General features: G+C 36.5%; 1 protein-coding gene across 5 annotated transcripts in view; it reads left to right on the forward strand.

Moving 5' to 3' along the window:
* Positions 1–18,703, forward strand: part of BIRC6 (baculoviral IAP repeat containing 6) — a 173,497-nt gene that overhangs the window by 102,852 nt on the left and 51,942 nt on the right. For all 5 annotated transcript variants that reach the window (XM_064414806.1, XM_064414808.1, XM_064414809.1 and 2 more), the window contains exons 58-63: positions 1,534–1,665; positions 4,339–4,506; positions 6,942–7,115; positions 10,468–10,664; positions 13,430–13,730; positions 16,394–16,611. In XM_064414806.1, coding sequence (XP_064270876.1) covers positions 1,534–1,665; positions 4,339–4,506; positions 6,942–7,115; positions 10,468–10,664; positions 13,430–13,730; positions 16,394–16,611 — 1,190 coding nt within the window. The remainder of the gene's footprint in view (positions 1–1,533; positions 1,666–4,338; positions 4,507–6,941; positions 7,116–10,467; positions 10,665–13,429; positions 13,731–16,393; positions 16,612–18,703) is intronic.

Raw genomic sequence — 18,703 nt, forward strand, 5'->3', positions numbered from 1 at the left:
ATACTTTCTGCGTGAATAAATCACAAGACCCTTAATCATTTTCTGTTTTTTCCCCAGCTTTTAAAAAAAGAGGGGGAGAAAGGGATCCTAAAATCATTGATAGGTCTTCTGCTTGCATCCCTTCACCATAGGAAGAAAATACGCAGTACACAGCAGATAGGGTTGCTTGGATGCGTACCAGTTGTTGTGTGTTTCAGGCACCTTAGCCTTGAGTTATTGCTGGAGTCAGAAAACTGAACAACAAATCTGGATTTCGCTGAATAGCTTAAATATCATTGTTTAACCTTCTTTAATAATTTTATTAATGACCTTTAAATTCCCCAGCAGTAAGAGGACATTAAGCCCACGGGACAGAACTAGAGCAACTCAGAAATTTAATAATAGTACTACTAATAATAATAATGATGAAAATCTTTTAAGAGCCAAAAACATACACAATCTTATAAATAGATACATTTGTATGTGTGTATATAGGAATACACACATGTTTGTATATATACACGCAGATCTATGCATAGAGTGTGTGTGTGAATGTTGAGTCCTCAGTAGCAGTAGTTTCATACTCTGTATCTTTCTTTAGTCTCCAGTGCTTTCTAATACAGACTAATGCCTTCAGGCACAAATCATAACATATTTCGAAGCAGCCAAACCACATCCCTTTCAGCACCTCACCCACTGGTGGCCCACAGTTAAAGGTAGCTGGATAGTACTTCTAGGTCTGGAGTTGTATTCAAAGCTGCTGTGGCTGTGTGGAATCAAGTTAGAAGCAATTGGAGAATTACTTGACCATTTTGGTGCCAGTGTTGTACCATACAGGATATTAAATTGTCCATTGTCACCAATCATCAGTGATTTAATAAATCAGATTTAATAACATACTGATAGTTGTGATCTACACTAATTATTGAACCAAAATGGTTGAAGTGCAGTAATCTAATGTTCTCTTATGCAAACAGCTCAAGATTTGGCTGCGTAATGTACTTCAGGCATCTTCCAATTTCAAAGGAAGAGAATTTACCAGTTCTGAAATTGGATCAGTATGTAACAAGAGATACCCAGACCCAAATACAAGAACCTGTTTAAATAAGTCTGCAGCTGTCCTTAAAAAAAATCTTGGTATTTCTTTTTTTGTTGGATTTTTTGCTTTTGTTGTTTTGTCAAGATTTTTTGTGGGTTTTTTGGTTCATTGGATTTGGGTAGGCATTTTTTACTTAATCTCATTTTTGGTTGATTGCAGTGGTTTAGTGGTTTTTTAATGTGAAGACACTTGACTCATCAAGTAATGGTTTTAAACTGTTACAGATTTAAATTGTCAGAGAACAGAATTTTGGGGGAAGAAGAGGATAGAATTACTGTAATAATTAATTTGTACTTATTGGCAAGACTATTGCTGCCTGTGTTGGAGCTCTGAAATGTTACAGTAGTTGAGAATGGCCTTGTTAATGGCTTAGAAACTAATAAAATCAACTTAGTATCTTGAAATGCTTTTCTTTCCTCTCTCTGTTTGTCCTTGTCCTTTCCATCCCCATGTAGATACACCCAGTATTACAGCTAAGCTAATTAATGAACAGAAGGAAGATAAAGAAAAGAAGAATTATGAGGAGAAAGAAAAAGTTAAAGCAGAAAACGGATTTCAGGACAATTACAGCGTTGTTGTTGCTTCTGGTATGTCTTTTTCTTCTGTCTTTTATAAAGTGGATCTTTTTGGTTGGATCAATGTGTGTTGAGGAAAGAAAATATCTCCCAGTACCTGGTACTACAATTGTAATATAACTGACTGTTAGGCAGCAAAGATTGATTCCTGGTGAAACACCTGCCTCTAGCAGATTATACTTTGACAAATTTGTCAAATCTATGTACACCTAAATGTAGCTATAGTATTTTATTAGAAATCCTTTCCTAGGATTTTTCCCCTCCTGAAGCTGAGGTCTTCAGGAAAGAAATGTAAACAATAACTCTCTGCTGCTGTGGAATGCAACAGGTGCATCTTCTGTTGGTCCATGTGGATTGTTTTCAATTGATGACCAATCACAGCCACCTGTGCCAAGGCTGTGAGCAGTCACAGGATTTTGTTATGCATTCTATTCTATTCTTGTTCTTTGTAGCCTTGTAATCATTCTTTTCTCTCTGTTCTTTTAGTATAGTTTTAATGTAGTATTTTAATATAATATATAACATAATAAATCAGCCTTCTGAGAAAAATGAAGTCAAACCTCGTGTCCCCACACTTGAAGCATTCACCACAACACCTAAATATATGTGTCAGTGATATCTTCGTGGTTGATGTTGCTACAGTATTCTACAGCATTTTTTTAAAGATAGCCCTGGAGCTTGGAGGGTATTATTGCTTCTACTTTTTGCAGTAGCTAGTACAACAGAGTTTAATCACCTCTCTTCTGAAAATATCCTTTGGAAATAAAAGATATCCATATATTTTGTTATGGAAAATATATGGATATGCAAATATGCAAAACAACTAATGGTACTCTGCTAAAAACTGTCAAATGGAGATTTTTGCATAAAACCATGTTATTCCATTTGGAAACAACTAATACTGGAGTTCCTTTCAAAGCATTCAGTTTATAAAAATTACTGAGTTGAACCTTCAGAAGTCTTTCACGTAAGCCCATTTCCTTACAGAAATGCAAACCTATTGTTGGATATAGATTGAACATAGTAATTTTGCAGTGGTACACAAATGTTGCAGTTCAGATGATGGCTGTAGAAGTCATTAATCTTTCAGTTTGAAGTTGATTAATGAACTTCAAACTACTCCCTTCCCATCTAGCTTTCTGCCACTATTGAGGTATCTCGAGTTCATTCACACTTCATGAAACATGAAGCAGAGATGCTGATTTCCTTTGACTTTTGGCACCAATATTTCTTAAGCTTTTTATTTCAGGTTTTTAAATGTAGATATAACTTAACACAAATGTCAAACAGGGCAGCAGTTTCTCTGAACTTGAACTATTTAAAACAACATAGCTATGTTAATTACAGCATCTTTATCTGACAAGATAGTTACAGTAGGTGCCACTTAAACATGTTAAACATGTTTTAGTAGTAGCTAAAATATTAATAGGTCCAAGCAAAGAGTTAAAACAAAAAAAAAATCTAGAAAGAAACAAAAATATGCCAAGCTGGAAGATAGGGCATAGTATATTCAGCCATGTAATTCCATTTTCATTGCTTATCCTACTGCTTGATACAGCCCATTCTCTATTAAAAAGAAGCAGATTTCAGAGTTTTTCTGATATTTTTTTTTCCAATTTTCTCCAATTTAGTAAGAGTTTAAAGGTAAACTTAAATTAATTTGCATTATTTCTTCTACCTGTTTGTCAAGTATTTTCTTATTTTGTCATGAACTTTTCATATATTCTGAGGGTTTTTTAGTGTCCTCAGAATCTCAAGAAGTTACAAATATTTAACTTCTTATGTATGGGTAAAATTAATTGAGGGAGAAGATGGTATTTGCAGCCCAATCTTCCTGAGGCAAGCTACTTTAGTGTACTGAGATTATTGGACAATGTGTTGCACATTTGAGCTGCTTCTAATGATCAGATGAAACCAGAACATATTACAGCATTTGAAGTGTGGATGTTGTTTTGTGGCAGCTCTTGGACAGTGATAAGGTAGTAATTGTCTGTGTCTTGACCTGCTGGCTTTTTACCTTGGTCTGTCACCTGCACAGAAGGGGACTGATTGCAGTATAATTTTGCTGTACCTTAAGTCACCTTGAGCTGTCCTAAGATAAGGCAGTACTGCTGTGTAATAACAGTAAGTTTTTATGTAGCTGTTCTGCCTCCTAATTTTCATGTAGTGCTTACTTCAAATGTTTTGGGGCCGGGGAACTTGGAAAGCATATGTAAAGACACCTTTCATCACATGTGGTACTGTCAGTACTGCAGCTAAAGTCTTTGTAGGCAAGACAAGGGGTTATTATCTATAATCTGTGCTGAAATATCTGTCAATTTGGAAAATTTTGCCTGTCTTCCTTTCGGGTGAAAAGACAGCCTGAAAACATTTTGCTGTAGGGCCCGTTGTGAGACACTCTTCAATGAGAGCAGAATCATACTAGCTTTTGGTTTTTTTGTGCATGGTATTTAGTTATGGTTTGGGTTATGTGTGGGGCTGAGGAGAATGCACAGCCTTTTAACTAAAAATGCTGGCATTATATCCAAATATGTTTTATACATAAATGTTATTCTGGTATTTTATTAGCCAGTGAGGTAAAGTTCTTACATTTTTCTATCATTGAAGGTTTAGAGTATGTTGTACCTTACCTAACTGAAGGTGTTGAATACTAGAACAACTTGAATTTTTTTTCTTCTGTACTAGGCTTGAAATCTCAGTCAAAAAGAGCTGTTTCATCCACCCCTCCACGTCCGCCATCTAGGCGAGGAAGAGTGATGGCAGATAAAGTTGGTACTTCTTCCTCAGGAGGAGAATCTTCCAGCAAGACCATTAGTGTTCCAGTCTTTCATCTGTACCATAAACTACTACCAGGTAACTTTAGAAATACATTTTAAACATCAAAATTATGGGCTTTTCAGTGGCTGATACATGATCAGGCAGTTGTTACAATGGTAATGGGCATTAGCATCTTGGAAGTGTGGAGCCCTTCTGGGCTGGTAAACATCTTTCAACTGGAAATCATTATAACATCAGCAACTGCAGCAGTGGAGGATCATAGCAGCCTGAAAAAAGTGGCAATTATGTTGATCTCCCTTGAAGTTCAGTACCTTGTTCCTAAAAAATCTCTCAAAACATTTCCACTCACAAATGAAAGTGGGGTGGGTTTGAAAGGTGACGTAGGTTTTCTTCCACATACAAGGCAGAACTGGTATCAGTGCCCTATTACTTCAGGTTCTAAATGGGCAACCATCTTGCATTGCTCTCTGAAAGGTTGATTTACCAGTTCAGGAATATTATTTGTGTTTTAAAAACACAGCATGTCCTAAGCAGTTGGGCATGTTCCTTGTATATCAGATATGGTATAGCAAGAGTGGCAATCTCTTGTGTAGGAAGAAATTGACTTAGGTTAGGAATAAAAGACAGAAATATGGGTGAAACACTTCATTATTATGCAGAACAGCTTCTTGTCTGGATCTAGGTAATGGAATTAAGTGGTTAACTTCTGATGAAAGTCATTTTCACTCAAAAATCCCTAAATTTGAAACTTACTATTCAATTACCAGCTTTGAGGCTATCCTCTAGCAATTATTAGCAGGATCATAGATTAAAATATCTAAAATTTATGAACAAAACCTGATGGGATGAGTCCAGTGATTGGTGTGCCATGATAGATGCTACAGGCTCTTCTGGAGGGTGGGCAGATCAGGCACAGCATTGCTGGCCAGGCAAGGGAGGGATTGCCCCACTCTGCTCTGCACTGGTGCAGCCTCACATCCAGTGCTGGCGGCAGTTTTAGGTGACACAATATAAGAAGGAATTAATGCTATTAAAGATAGTTCAGAAGAGGGCAATGAAGAGAGTGAAAGACCTTGAGGGGAAGCCATATGAGAGATGGCTGAGTTCACTTGTTCAGCCTGGAGGAGACTGAGGGGAGATCTTGTTGCAGTCAACAACTTCCTCATGAGGGAAGGAGGAAGGGCAGACACTGATCTCTTTTCCAGTGACCAGTACTAGTGACAAAACCCAAGGGAATGGCCTGAGGATGATGGGAAGTTTAGGTTGGATATTAGAGAAAGGATCTTCCCCCAGAGGGTGGTTGGGCACTGGATCAGACTCCCCAGGAAGTGGTCACAGCACCAAGCCTGACAGTTCAAGAAGCACTTGGAAAACCCTCTCAGGCACATGGTGTGACTCTTGGGGCTGTCCTGTGTAGTGCCAAGAGTTCGTCTTTGATCCTTGTGAGTCTCTTCCAATAATCTATGATACTGCTGTTTTGGAGATGAGATCAAAACCCAGTGCCAGATTTCAGTATGTAGCTGGTAAAGGTTGACTGTCTCGTGATGGTCATGTAAACCATTCTGTATTGTGATCTGCTCATGTCTTGCAAAGCAGACAGTTGTTACAAAATAAGCCATGTGAAGAAAATCAGTGGTGGGTAAAAAACGGCAGAAAACTTACTTCCACATTGGAAAGGCATTTTTAATTTTTTTTCTTAACACATAATCTTCAGTTGAAGAAACGGTTTCTACTAAGGAGCTCTTACATGTTGTTTTACTTGATTAAGTACAATCAAGATGAAATGGACATGCTATTATATGATCCAACTCTAAAATATTTCATGTATAAATCTACCTGTTTTCGGACAAAATTTTTTTGCCTTCAGATTAGCTTGTAATTTCAGGGAAGAACATATTTGCAATCAACAAAGTGGCCAAAATCTGAATTAGAGTAATAAGTTTGGACTGTATTGTATGTGCATTTCAGGTCTACATTGCTGTGGAGAAAAGTGGTCCTCGCAGTGCCCTTCTTTTTTTTAATTTTCTGCTGTCTTGACAGGAGTAGTGAGCTAGGTTTGAGATTAGTAGGCCTGAAAAAGAATTGCCAGTTTCTTTGTTTTCCACTTTTGTCAATACCACCCGTTTTACCTTCCAGTTACACACACCTCTATGCTCCCACACTTCAAGGGTGATGCATAGGTGGTGTTTAGTAGAAGGGGACAGCCATTACCCACTTAAAATGCACATCAAATTACAGCCTTGGCCATTTGTTAAACGTGCCAAGTGCTTGTGATCTTAGCACAGGGGTGTCTTAGGGAATGTTGGCATAGATCTTTTTGATGATTGGTTCCAAACTGATGGGGCCCCTTTTCCCAAGAGAGCAAATGGTAAAATGAAGGCCTTAGTTTGGAGCCAGATGATATTTAGTCTACCTGGCTTCTGTGGTGCAAGTAATGAACAGCACCTGGATGTGTATGTTAAAATCACCCAGTCAGAATTTTCCTCTGACTTGATGCTTTGGTTGTCTAGGTCAGCCATTACCAGCTGAAATGACACTTGCCCAGCTCCTGACTCTGCTGTATGACCGCAAACTCCCTCAAGGATACAGATCCATAGATTTGACAGTGAAACTTGGTTCCAAAGTAATCTCAGATCCAAGCTTATCAAAAACAGACTCATTTAAACGTCTTCACACAGAAAAAGGTGAGTGTTCTTACTTTTTTGGAATAGTCTTTTTAAAAATGTTTTTATTTTGGACAATAATTGTTTTGATTTTCTTGATGAGACACAGCAGGTTTTTTTTGTATTTTCTTGGATGATTTTCCTGAGCTATTCTTTTTTAGACAAGAGGTAAACTTTGTGATAAAGTAAAAATTCATTGCCTGCCTAAATTTTATGTATAAGATGCTCTAATATGGTTGCTCTGGTTTCACTTTTCTTTTTTCATTGTAATATTGTATGTGATGCAATTGTATGTGATTGTATAGATACATTATATTTTATTTCTTTACATGTATATCAGTTCTCTCTACTAGTGCTGGTAACCAGGGCAGATTTAGTAATACAGGACAGGAGCTGTTTGAAACCATATGAGTTAGAGAAGTTTGTGAAATTTTTATTGCCGTATCTTAGGTACAAAGTGCTGTTTGAAAATAAGGATTTCTCTCAAGCTATCAAAGCAGGTCTTGTAACTCCAGCTTTTAAAAATGTTTAACATTTTCTAATATAATTTATTTCTTGATAATACTTTGGCCAGTTGCTTGCTATGTACTTGCTGGGGAAGGGAGGAGATCTATTCCAGGAATCTGTTCTGAAATATTTTTATATCATTCCTTTAGGCAAGAGGTAAGAGAAATGGGACTTGGAAATTAAGCTCATTGTGATCTGCTGATCATCAGAGTGCTGACACACCGTGGAATTCCAAAATTAATCATTTAGTTCTTTTCAGATGGGGGCTTCTTTTAAAACCTGTTCACTTGATAGTCTGTTTCTAGAAAAGATAAGTAACAGAACTGAGGGAAAAAAAATACTTTCTTGATATCTCACACTAGTGAGAGACGTGTCTTTTTCAAATAAGACTTTGGTTTACTTATGCTCTTTATTTAAATTCTAACTATACAATAAATATTTTGGTATTTGAGCAAAACTCAAATCATTAGAGAAGGTTCAATTTAGTAGTAAAGTTGTGTATGAAGATATAAAGGTTCTCTGAACTTCTATTAAGTTCCTGTGCTCTTCTTTGTTTAAATTTGAGATAAATATTTTGAAAATTTGAACTTATCATTACAAATCCATTGATCTGTGGTGCTGTACAGCAAAATATTAGTTATATTCACAATCACAACTCAGCAATAATGAAGGTCAGAGCTACTGATTTTTCTTGACTAGTTTGTAATATCTAGAGAAATCATTCTTACATACCAGTGCTCCTTTACTTGCTACTTAAAGTAGACCATGCTGGACAGATTTTATAGCTTCACATGGTGTCTCTAGTGCTACATTTACTACTATCTGAGGAAGAGTGTCATTTATTAACATTTTTTTCTGAGTGCTTTAATGTCTTTTTTGAGATCAGCAGTTTTCCACAGCTGAAGTGCATGACTTCACTGAAAACTTGGAAAATATTCATGAAGGTGAAATGGTTTCAGTTAGATTATAAGAAAATTAACGAAAGCAAGGACTTGAGAAGCATACGTAAGTGTAACTCCTTGAGTGAATGTTGAAGATGATACTGTGTTTGCACTCACAATGAAAGGATCTGCCTGTAGCCATACTCACTGAGAACTTACTTTTCAAGTGTCTTTAGAAGAGAAGCAGTTTTCCATGCTTTATCAATATCTCTATGTTTATATTTTCTTGTTTTCTTTCTTTGGGAAAGCTTACAGCTTTTTACACTGCAAATCAGAGGGGTGAGGTTTTTTGTCAAAATCTTTCTTTTAAAACCATCATTATGAAGGATATCTGACATTTCTTGTGGTCCAATCAGTTCATGCCACTGCAAGCAATTGAATTGCAAATCATTCAGCCTAGTGAGGTGGAATCCTCCACATGTGTGGTGGAAGGCGGTTCCTTGCTGATACCAGCAAGGTTGTGACACCCTCACCCACTGTCTGTGAGAGAAAGGAGCACTTCCACAGAGGTTTCTGTGTCCTTTAGAACAGTAGACATCAAAGCTGTATATACTGAAAGTGTTACTTTTGGACATCTTCTTACAAGGATTATCCTGCTTTGAAGGTATTTGTGACCTTTTCGTAGTCTGTTCATGAAAGACTTCTCCAAACAGACAGTCATAGTCTGTGTTTGAAGTAGGATGAATTGATGTGCGTATTCCTACATGTCCCTGATTTAAGCTTATTAAATCTTACACTTTGATCATATTATTCCAAAGCAGTGTGATCCTCCCACAGCATATCAGTGATGTCCTTGTAACACAGATGCATGTTTTAAAGATGAGAATTAGGATGGGGAAGGACCTGCTGTTTCCTATTCCCTTTCAAATTAGGAAGAAACAGTTTTAAAAGATGAAGTATCTGTTAAAAGATAACAGCGTCTTCTGTTTAAAATTTTTTCATAAAAAAATTTGTTTTGGTAGCTGCACAAGTTATTATTAATGTGCTTCTGTGCTTTTACAAGTATATAATAAATAATAGCATATGTGCTATGGATTTGGAGTATAACCAGGGATTATCATGGGTGTCAGACTGTTCACAGTGAAGAGATACTAAGACCACTTGATCTCTCCTGCCTTTTAATGTGGCTGTACTGTGAAGACTTGGAGGACCCCTGCATTACATTGCTTAAAAACATTATCTGCAAAACAGATTTTTAGATTAAATATAGACTATTCACTGAAGTTTGCCTTTGGCAATTAGCAAAGAGGGCTGATGTTTGGCAGTAAGGAATTGTGGTAGGGTTCTGTATATTCTGTATATACTTGTGTGCGTAAGTGCATGGAATGTTCATTTTTTTTGTCTATTGTACAAGATACTAGGGTGCTTAGTCATAAACCAGGAGGCTGGAGGCTAGTAGAAAGTTACAAATCCAGATCATGATCTTTTTTCATGAGGAAGAATAGAATTAAATTTCCTAGCTTTTGCAAAGGGTCATTTTGACACCTCACCTAGAGGAGATGTGAGAAGCAAGACTAATTTAAGGTTAAGATTATCTTTCCTTTCCTCAGCTATAAACTCCTTATTGGAAAATGACAAACCTACACTTAACTTTTGGTGAAAGAGTGTTAAAGAGTTTCATAACTCCAAAATTAGCAAAGTCTTGAAGGCATAGATCAAATTCTAATAAAACATGAAATTCTAATAATTAACATGTAGCCATGTATAAATAATGCTGAATTTGACATGGATCTGCTGTCATTGGCAAAAGATGCCACTAACACTTTTATTTTCTTTTGTTATTGTTGTATTCATTTCAGGTTCTTGGCTCAGTCTTTGCTTGAGACGGACCCAGTACTTTTGAAATCCACTTTTAAATGAGGACAAAGAAATTAACACAGTGTTGATGATATGTATTAATTTATTTTACATGTATGTTTTTGTAGACCATGCAGATTTATTGGGACCTTGCCCTGAAGATGAAGCCATCAGTCCTGGGGATGAGTGTATGGATGCAGTTTTAGATGAATCACTTCTTGAAACCTGTCCCATTCAGTCTCCACTGCAAGTTTTTGCAGGCATGGGTGGATTGGCTCTTATTGCAGAGAGACTCCCTATGCTTTATCCTGACGTAATTCAACAAGTGAGTAGAAAAAATTAATGTTGGAAAACTTGCTGAGGGTATTGTGTTTGTTTGTTTAAGGACAGTATTTTCCTTGTATTTCTCTATAGCTCAGTTGAACTTCTCAGTTATGTGGGGAAGTTACTGTAAAACAGGCAAGTGTCAGAACCCACGACATTCCTCTGGCTGCCCTGGATGCCTCGAGCCCCTGGCAGGGGGCTCAGAGACCTTGGCACAGAGTCAAAGACACCTGTGGCTTTGATTTTAACCCACAGAGGAAAATTACCAACTTTGTGTGATGATGTACAAGCCACGAGAGTTTAAGTAGAATGATAGTTAATTTGTCACAGTAGAAAAAGTAGAATTTTGGGGTTTTAGAATGGGGGTTCAGGAGGCAAGATGGAGGGATTTGGGCGTGCCCTGTCCTTCTTCCTTCTTCTTCTTAGCCTCCATCTTCTGTGTGATGCTGGCACTTTTAGATTGGTTCAGAGTAGAGACAGACTGTCTAACATAGGTCATAGGTATTGGAAAATTATTGTAAATAAAGTACACGTAGTTCTTAGTATAAAATGTTGACACCACCCCAAGGACAGTCAGTGTGCCACAAACCGACCTGCTAGACAGACTGCAGCGGGTCAGGGAAAGAATGTTTTAGATAAGAGAAAATAAACAACCTTGAAAAGCAGAGCCAAGGAATCCCAACTCCTCCTTCGATTGCTGGGCTGGGAAAAAGAGACTTTCTAACACCTCAGGGACATCTCAACCACAGAGACTCCGAGAGGCAAGTGCATAACTCCACAGCTCTGTCCAGCTGTACTTCCCTTGTGTGCTTCCCTTTCTGTGTCACAGACTGCCTGAGTAGCCATGGCCTTGTGGGACCAAGGCAAGCTGCTTCTGGTAACTTAAAATATCTTGGAGGGTGCAGTAAAATAAAGCTACTGATGTGCTATAAAGGCATACTTGCTTATCACTTAATTGTTTGTTCAAGTGTGCCTCATAGATATTTTTGTGGCTAAGTGAAATTCAGTTCTCAAAACAGATTATATCATTTTATTATAATAAATAACAGTATCATTTTAATTATATTAATATTAAGAAATAATAGCTATATATTTGTTTACTTATAATATAGAGAATTCCACTGGATGCACTGATAGACATTTCAAAAGTGTCAGTAATGGCATTAGTGTGGAATTACTCCTTTGGGTACTGTTTTAACTACACACTGCTAAAAAGGGGACAAAATAACCTGTGAATTATTTAGATTCTATTTGACTATATTTTTGAATTTTTTGGCTGACACTCCTAACAGGAAATAATATTTATTCCCTTTGAAACTTAATTAATCATGAATTAAGGGTATCATACCAGGGGTATGAATTAAGAGTATATTATTCAGTATCTTGACTATAAAATTATGACGACCATAGGAACCCTGTAGTGAGACTGAATAATTAATGTGCATCCTTTCTAAATAGCTCTACAAAGGCCTTAGAGGTCTAGTACCAATGCAGTTCAAAAATTACAAGTTAAGGAAAAGTATTTACATAAACAGTTACTGTATTATGAATTCCAAGAGGGATAACGTGTACTCTGTATTGAAGAAAACTGATATATGGAATTCTGCAAGATACGAAAGGTAACTTCTGGCCATGAGAAATTTCATTCCTTTTTTCCTTCTTTTTCTACAGTCCTGGGAACTTACTGTTCTTAGCTTGAGATATATGTTTAGATTCAAATACTGAATAAGAATTCTGCAAACCATAAAAAAAATTAAATACAGTAATATCAAACAGACTGTTCAGAGTGAAGGCTGATGATTTCTCCAGACCCTTAATTCTTTAATTTTACTTTTATATATCTCCAAGTCACTGGAGAAATGTGAAGATAATTGGAATAAATGCAGTAAAACATGGCTTTGACTTTAAATTAGGAATTTGGTATTCTGGATAATTTCTGTAAAGGCTTTTCATATTAATCTTCTCCAGTTTAGATCAGTCTGGTAATAAGTACTAAAATTTTAAATATGATCAAATCAGTTTATCTGAATAGCATGAAGCCTGAAACCTCTGTGACATTTAATTATGAGAGGGACCTCAGTGTCATAATTTCATTTAAATAGTTTGATTGTGTCTTGGGGCACTGTACAGCTATTACCCCCTTAAACTCTAATTCCCATCATAATGCTTGACTGCACAGTCCTCTGGTCATAAAACAGACTGTTCTGTTAGAGTATAATAGTAATAAAGCCTGCCAAATCAATCAAAAACTCAAAAGGATCACAAGTTGCTACACAACTGCTAAGATGCTGGAAGTTATTCTTTGTTGTTCAAGTCATTACGATTAATTTTTCTTCTTTTTGCAATATGTAACTAAAAATCAAATACTTATGTTCACAGTGTTTAATGTTAAAAATAAAGGGCCATTTCTTATTTAACAGTATAGTACATAAATTAATCTTTGTATTTACTTCAGAGTAATTTGTGTCTCTTATGCCTCTGTGTTTAATCAGCACACTTTAACTGAGGATTTTAGGTTGCCAAAATATGTTTGCTTGCTTGTGTAGGCACAGCTTTGTAGCACTGTATTGAAAATGCAACAAGTATGCCCTTTTGAGCCATTTAGCATGGTCCCTGTATCTACAGATGGTAGAGTATTTAATGTGACTTCTTTATTGTGTCCTACGTTAAATTGCATGTCTTTTAGATCCTTACTATAATAGAATTTTTGTTTAAGGTGTTTAACTGAATGACCACCAAATTTCTTTGTTGTTTCTGTTGGTTAAGGTGAGCACTCCAGTCGTTACATCAGCCACACAGGAAAAACAGAAGGACAGCGATCAGTTTGAATGGGTTACCATTGAACAATCAGGGGAATTGGTGTATGAAGCACCAGAAACAATTGCTGCAGAACCTCCACCGATCAAGTCAACAGTCCAGACTATGTCTCCCATACCTGCACATTCTTTGGCTGCCTTTGGTTTATTTCTCCGTCTCCCGGGCTATGCTGAGGTGCTGCTAAAAGAACGGAAACATGCTCAGTGTCTGTTGAGATTGGTGTTGGGAGTTACAGATGATGGTGAAGGAAGTATGTGCTGTAATTATTACCTTTCTTTGTAGACCACAGATAGATAATGTTACTTAAATTTATTTGCACTGTATTGCTTTTATCAGGAAGTTAGAATTGATTTGTGCAGAAATGCATTGCAGGCATCTTTGATAAACTCTTGTCTCTTAAATTCTGTCTGGCAAAGTTTTATCACAATAATCAGCACTCAAGAGTTCTCGTCTCATGTCAGAGTAATTGTAAAATAAGCACTGATAAAACCTACAATGACATTGTCAAAATGACTGCTTTCAGACAGAATGTTCCAAGTAGCTGGAAATGCTCAACTAATTGTGCAAACATCCTATAATTCTGCAGAAATGCAGAAAAATGCAGAAAAATATGGATAAGAGCAAAGCTACAAGAGATGTAGAGTAAACCATCTAATAATGTTCTAGAAAAGGAGAGTAAGATCTAAAGATTATGGTAATTAAATCGCCTAAACAGAATCTCTGCCTTGATGGTGTGAGTTCAGAGGGAGAAACCGATTATTCTTCAAAGAATAAACAGACAAGCCAGGAAAAATATTGTTACAAATGAACCTGGAATTCTGCATATAGTTCTAATATTTTTGTTTTTTACTGTTTTGAAAAACTGGAGGAGTGTGTATGAAATATGGTTTCACGCGTTTAAAGCATTTCTTTTCACTGGGTATTGTGTAGTGGTGCTCTTGAGCAGTGTCAGGTTTACAGCTGAACTTGATGATCTCACGGGTCTTTTCCAATCTACAAGATTCTGTGATTATGACTTTGAAAAGAGAGCTGGTTTTTCTGGACTGCAATCATCAGAAGTTAGTGTCTGTTTAGCACTCTGTAGACTGGTGTGCGACATGGACCTCATACGACCAGGTGGAAAACCAAGAAAATCTCATTTGCCCTCCCTTCTGCTTGTTTTTTTATTTCTCTAGTATTTAGGTTCGGGACAGCAGACAAGAATAAACTGGGCAATAAAAATTAAATCTAGCTGCTTACACTCACCTAATCTGAGTGGTAAATAACTGAAGAACTGTGTGCAGTTTCTAGAGTAGTCCCAGTCCCTTACTACTGCAGGCAATTTTTATATGCTTTTTTTTTCTTTTTTTAATAAAGAGACATTCAGAATTTGAGTTGCTTTCTTTTTTGTAGTAGTGTAGCTGTGTGTGCAGCCACTACTGCTATTGGAATATCATTCCAGAACATAATTTTCTTGATGGGTAGGGGTTTAGCTTTAGTTTTCTGTGTTTATTTGTATGCAGTTAGTTGCCAATAGCTCTTGTTTCTCCAATGCATTTGGTGACAGGAATTGCATTCCCTCGTAGCCTTAGTTTTAGCTGGACTAAACAGCCAATATCTCTTTTCCCTTTGCCGAACATCTGAATTCAACTCTACAAAATGTGTGTTCAGTTGTACACAGTAATCCACATGAGTTTTCTGTATAAACTATTGATAACTTCCTTTTTTGTTTGAAATGCAGCTTTTCACATGTGTAGAATCTCATTACTTTCTTGCATAATTTGAAGAGCTACAGTTATAAATCTGTGGCTTATAGATTAAAACATGGATTCAGTTGTCTGCAGAGATAAATAATGTGCAAATGTTTAGATTTTCCCTTTTTTGATTTGGTTATGCGTGTAGTTATGGAATTCTATCAGATGGGCTTATTTTCCAGAAGTTTTTTTTTTATTTTTGAAGATCCCAGTCAGAGGACTTTGAATTTCTTCTTGTTACTGTCTTAGCAAAGAGTATCAGGTAGATACGAATTATGTGGATGTATGTGTGTGTGTAGATACATGTACACACAAATACAGACATATTTGTTTAAATCTCTGGATGTTGATATAGCTGATAAACTCTTAAGAATGAGGGAGAAAATAAAATGTTTAAATTAGGAAGCAAAAGTCTGGACAGAGTAGGCTATTTTAAAGTATTTTCACTGTTTGAAGCATCTCCAGTTGTCAGTTGTCTCTCTTTATATATGCACTGGGGAAGGAATGTGAAATGTATTGTTAAATACAAGAAAAAAATTTAGACAGTTTCCCATATCTCAGTGTGTTGCATTAATAGGTCACTCCATTATTTGAAGTATGGCTTTTAAAAGAAAATTTTTGCTCATAATGGAAAGGGGTGAAAATTTTAAAGAATTGTAGCACAAAATTCATACATGCAACTCATCTAATTAAAATTATGTTAGCATTTCACCATGGGTTCAACTTCAATAGAAAATTGATTTTTGTCAGTGCATTGATTCATACTTTGAATACAGAAGAGAATCCTACATATGATAAACTACTGCTGTTTGTCAGCTGAGCTGCTATTAGCTGATCACATGCATTCTTTATCTTGCTGTATTTGCAATGATTAAAAATATATATGTTTTTTAAAAATTAATCCAAACCAGTTTTCTCCCTGGAAATGGCAAATCAAATTTTTAAAATTTGATTCTTTACCAAATCTATTAATAAAATAAAGAAACATTCTTTCTTCTACACTCTCCTCATAATGAAATTTTTCTCGGAAGAGAAACATAGTAATAGATGGCTTTACTGTATGTGAATGCTTAAGTCCTTAGTAGATTTCTGTATGTTCATAAACTATTGCAGAGATTAACAGGCTGTACTGAACTATTGAAAGAAAATGTGGGTTTGATGTTTTTCTTCTCCACCCAAGGTCATATCCTGCAGTCTCCTTCAGCAAACGTGCTCCCAACGCTGCCCTTCCACGTGCTGCGCAGTTTGTTCAGCACAACGCCGCTGACCACGGACGACGGAGTGCTGCTGAGGCGCATGGCGCTGGAGATCGGCGCCATCCATCTCATCCTGGCCTGCCTCTCTGCCCTGAGCCACCACGCACCCAGAGTGCCCAACTCAAGTCCCAACCAGGCAGAGGTAAGGTTACCCCCGCCTGGTTGTACCTTCTGCACAGGAAGTACCACCCAGAAGTGCTAAGAGTTTTAATTAAAAAAAGAAAATAGTTTCATTGCTTTGATTGTAGCCTAATTTTAGCAGGCTTTAAAAATAATTGTGACATACCTGATTAGGTAATTGTCCCTGCGTGTTGCAAATAAGCATAGTAATCATGAAACCAGAGAAAGAAGGCTTGTCTTGAGGCATTAAGGTGTAATCAGTTTCTTTCACAGGAGCTTCTTTTTCAGGGCAGGAGAGGCACAGTGGTCAATGAATGGTGGTTTTTTAATACCCATTAGATGGTATGACCTCATTACCTTATTTAACATTCATCATCTAAACTCCTGGTTACAAACGATTTCCTTTCAAATACTTCACAAATATAAATGAGTTGTGAACATTAATAAATTAATGCATTGATTTACGTTATAATCTTTCTACTGATATTTAAATGAGATCTAAAGAGAAAAATTTTCCATAATACTCAAGATCCCAAATTAATCTCAAAAATTCAACTTTCTTCAATGTATTTCCACTGTTATACCACCCTCTATTCAGAATATGTATATTTTGATTTTGTTTTTAGGACTGTAAGTTACCATTTCTGCATAAAGTACCAGTTGTTTGTAAAAGTGTTTAGAAAAACCATTAATGACTTGCTCTCTTTAGTATTATTTTGGTAGAAGCTTCCTGGTGGCTGAATGTGGATTAGTACTTGCAAAATATAGGGCTGTCCATATTTTAGCAGCTCTGATACTGATGAAGGGTTGAGCAAGCAAGAGATGAAGCTGTGCCTGAGAATAATTCACTTTAATGGCTAATGAAATGCAAGGGGAAGTTGAGAGATTCTACTTCTAATAGGGTATCAGGCTGCTGACACATTAACACCTTAGCATTTTTGCATGTTTGGAGAGAAGGGGCAACCATTAATTCTTACTTCTGCTTCAGTGCTACCATGACCCCTTAAATAGCTTGCTTTCTCATAATTCATATATATCAAGTGATAGATGGTAACTTGAAACTAGGGATCCATCAGGCCTGCACTGAGGCTTGTATTTCTGGGGCCAAGTTCTCCCTTAAGTGCTTTAATTCAGTGCTCATGGAAGTCCTCTTGAGTGTTAAAGGCACAACATGTTCATGAGTAATGTCTACATGAAAATAACCACACAGCTGTTTCATCACCAAGACACATTGCATTGCCACTGTAAAAGATTATCCAAGGCTACTGTCAGTATGATACTTCACAGGTAATAATTTCTTTTACCATTATAGTCTGTTCATACATCGTTTCTTCTCTTTCATATACAATCTTTAATAAAGTCACTGAAGAAGATGTGAACAGAAAATGAAACTTTTCAGAGCCATAAAACAAATACTGCATGATGTGGTTTCCAGCTAATTATGACCAAGTAATGAAAGTAGCAAGTCACTTTTGTTTAGGATGCTGAATATGCAAATAGGAAAACATCAGTTAAAAAATGCTTATCAAGAGTTTTTTCTGCATCCTTTTCACCAATGACCTGCTAAAATTCCAAAGTTAGCGTAAATACTTCCACACTACTTCACGAGGGCTAAGCATTGTAATATTGGAGTTATGTTGCTAAATTCACTGAGGTACACCACTGGTAAAAGCTGTTTTAGCTGTTACCAAGCACTGTTGGAAAAATGTGCTATTAGAAAATTTTAAGGAAGACTGACTCCCTTGCTCTTAACCTAGGGAGGAGGTAATGTGTATTTTAGTGACTCAGAGATCATGTGTCAGAGCCATACGTGTAACTTACTCCTCTTGTTATTTTGGAGCATTTATTCAAAATCAATAAGTACTTGAGCATCTTAATATTTCAATTCTGTTCTCTTGATAACATTTCCACTCCCATCCCCTTCATCTCGTTGTGTTATTAGACTTGACTAGGTTCTAAACAGCAGTAATTGCAGAGCTCTGATGTTTAGAATTATATTGATTAAGTAGCATTCTAATACCTCTCAACATTTAAGCATTGATAGTATCTTAAAAGAGAATAATGAAGGGCTTACAGTACTACTCAAAATGAAGAACTACTTTCAACAGTCTCCT

Source organism: Passer domesticus, chromosome 3 (genome assembly GCF_036417665.1).
Source record: "Passer domesticus isolate bPasDom1 chromosome 3, bPasDom1.hap1, whole genome shotgun sequence".
Classification (NCBI taxonomy): domain Eukaryota; kingdom Metazoa; phylum Chordata; class Aves; order Passeriformes; family Passeridae; genus Passer; species Passer domesticus.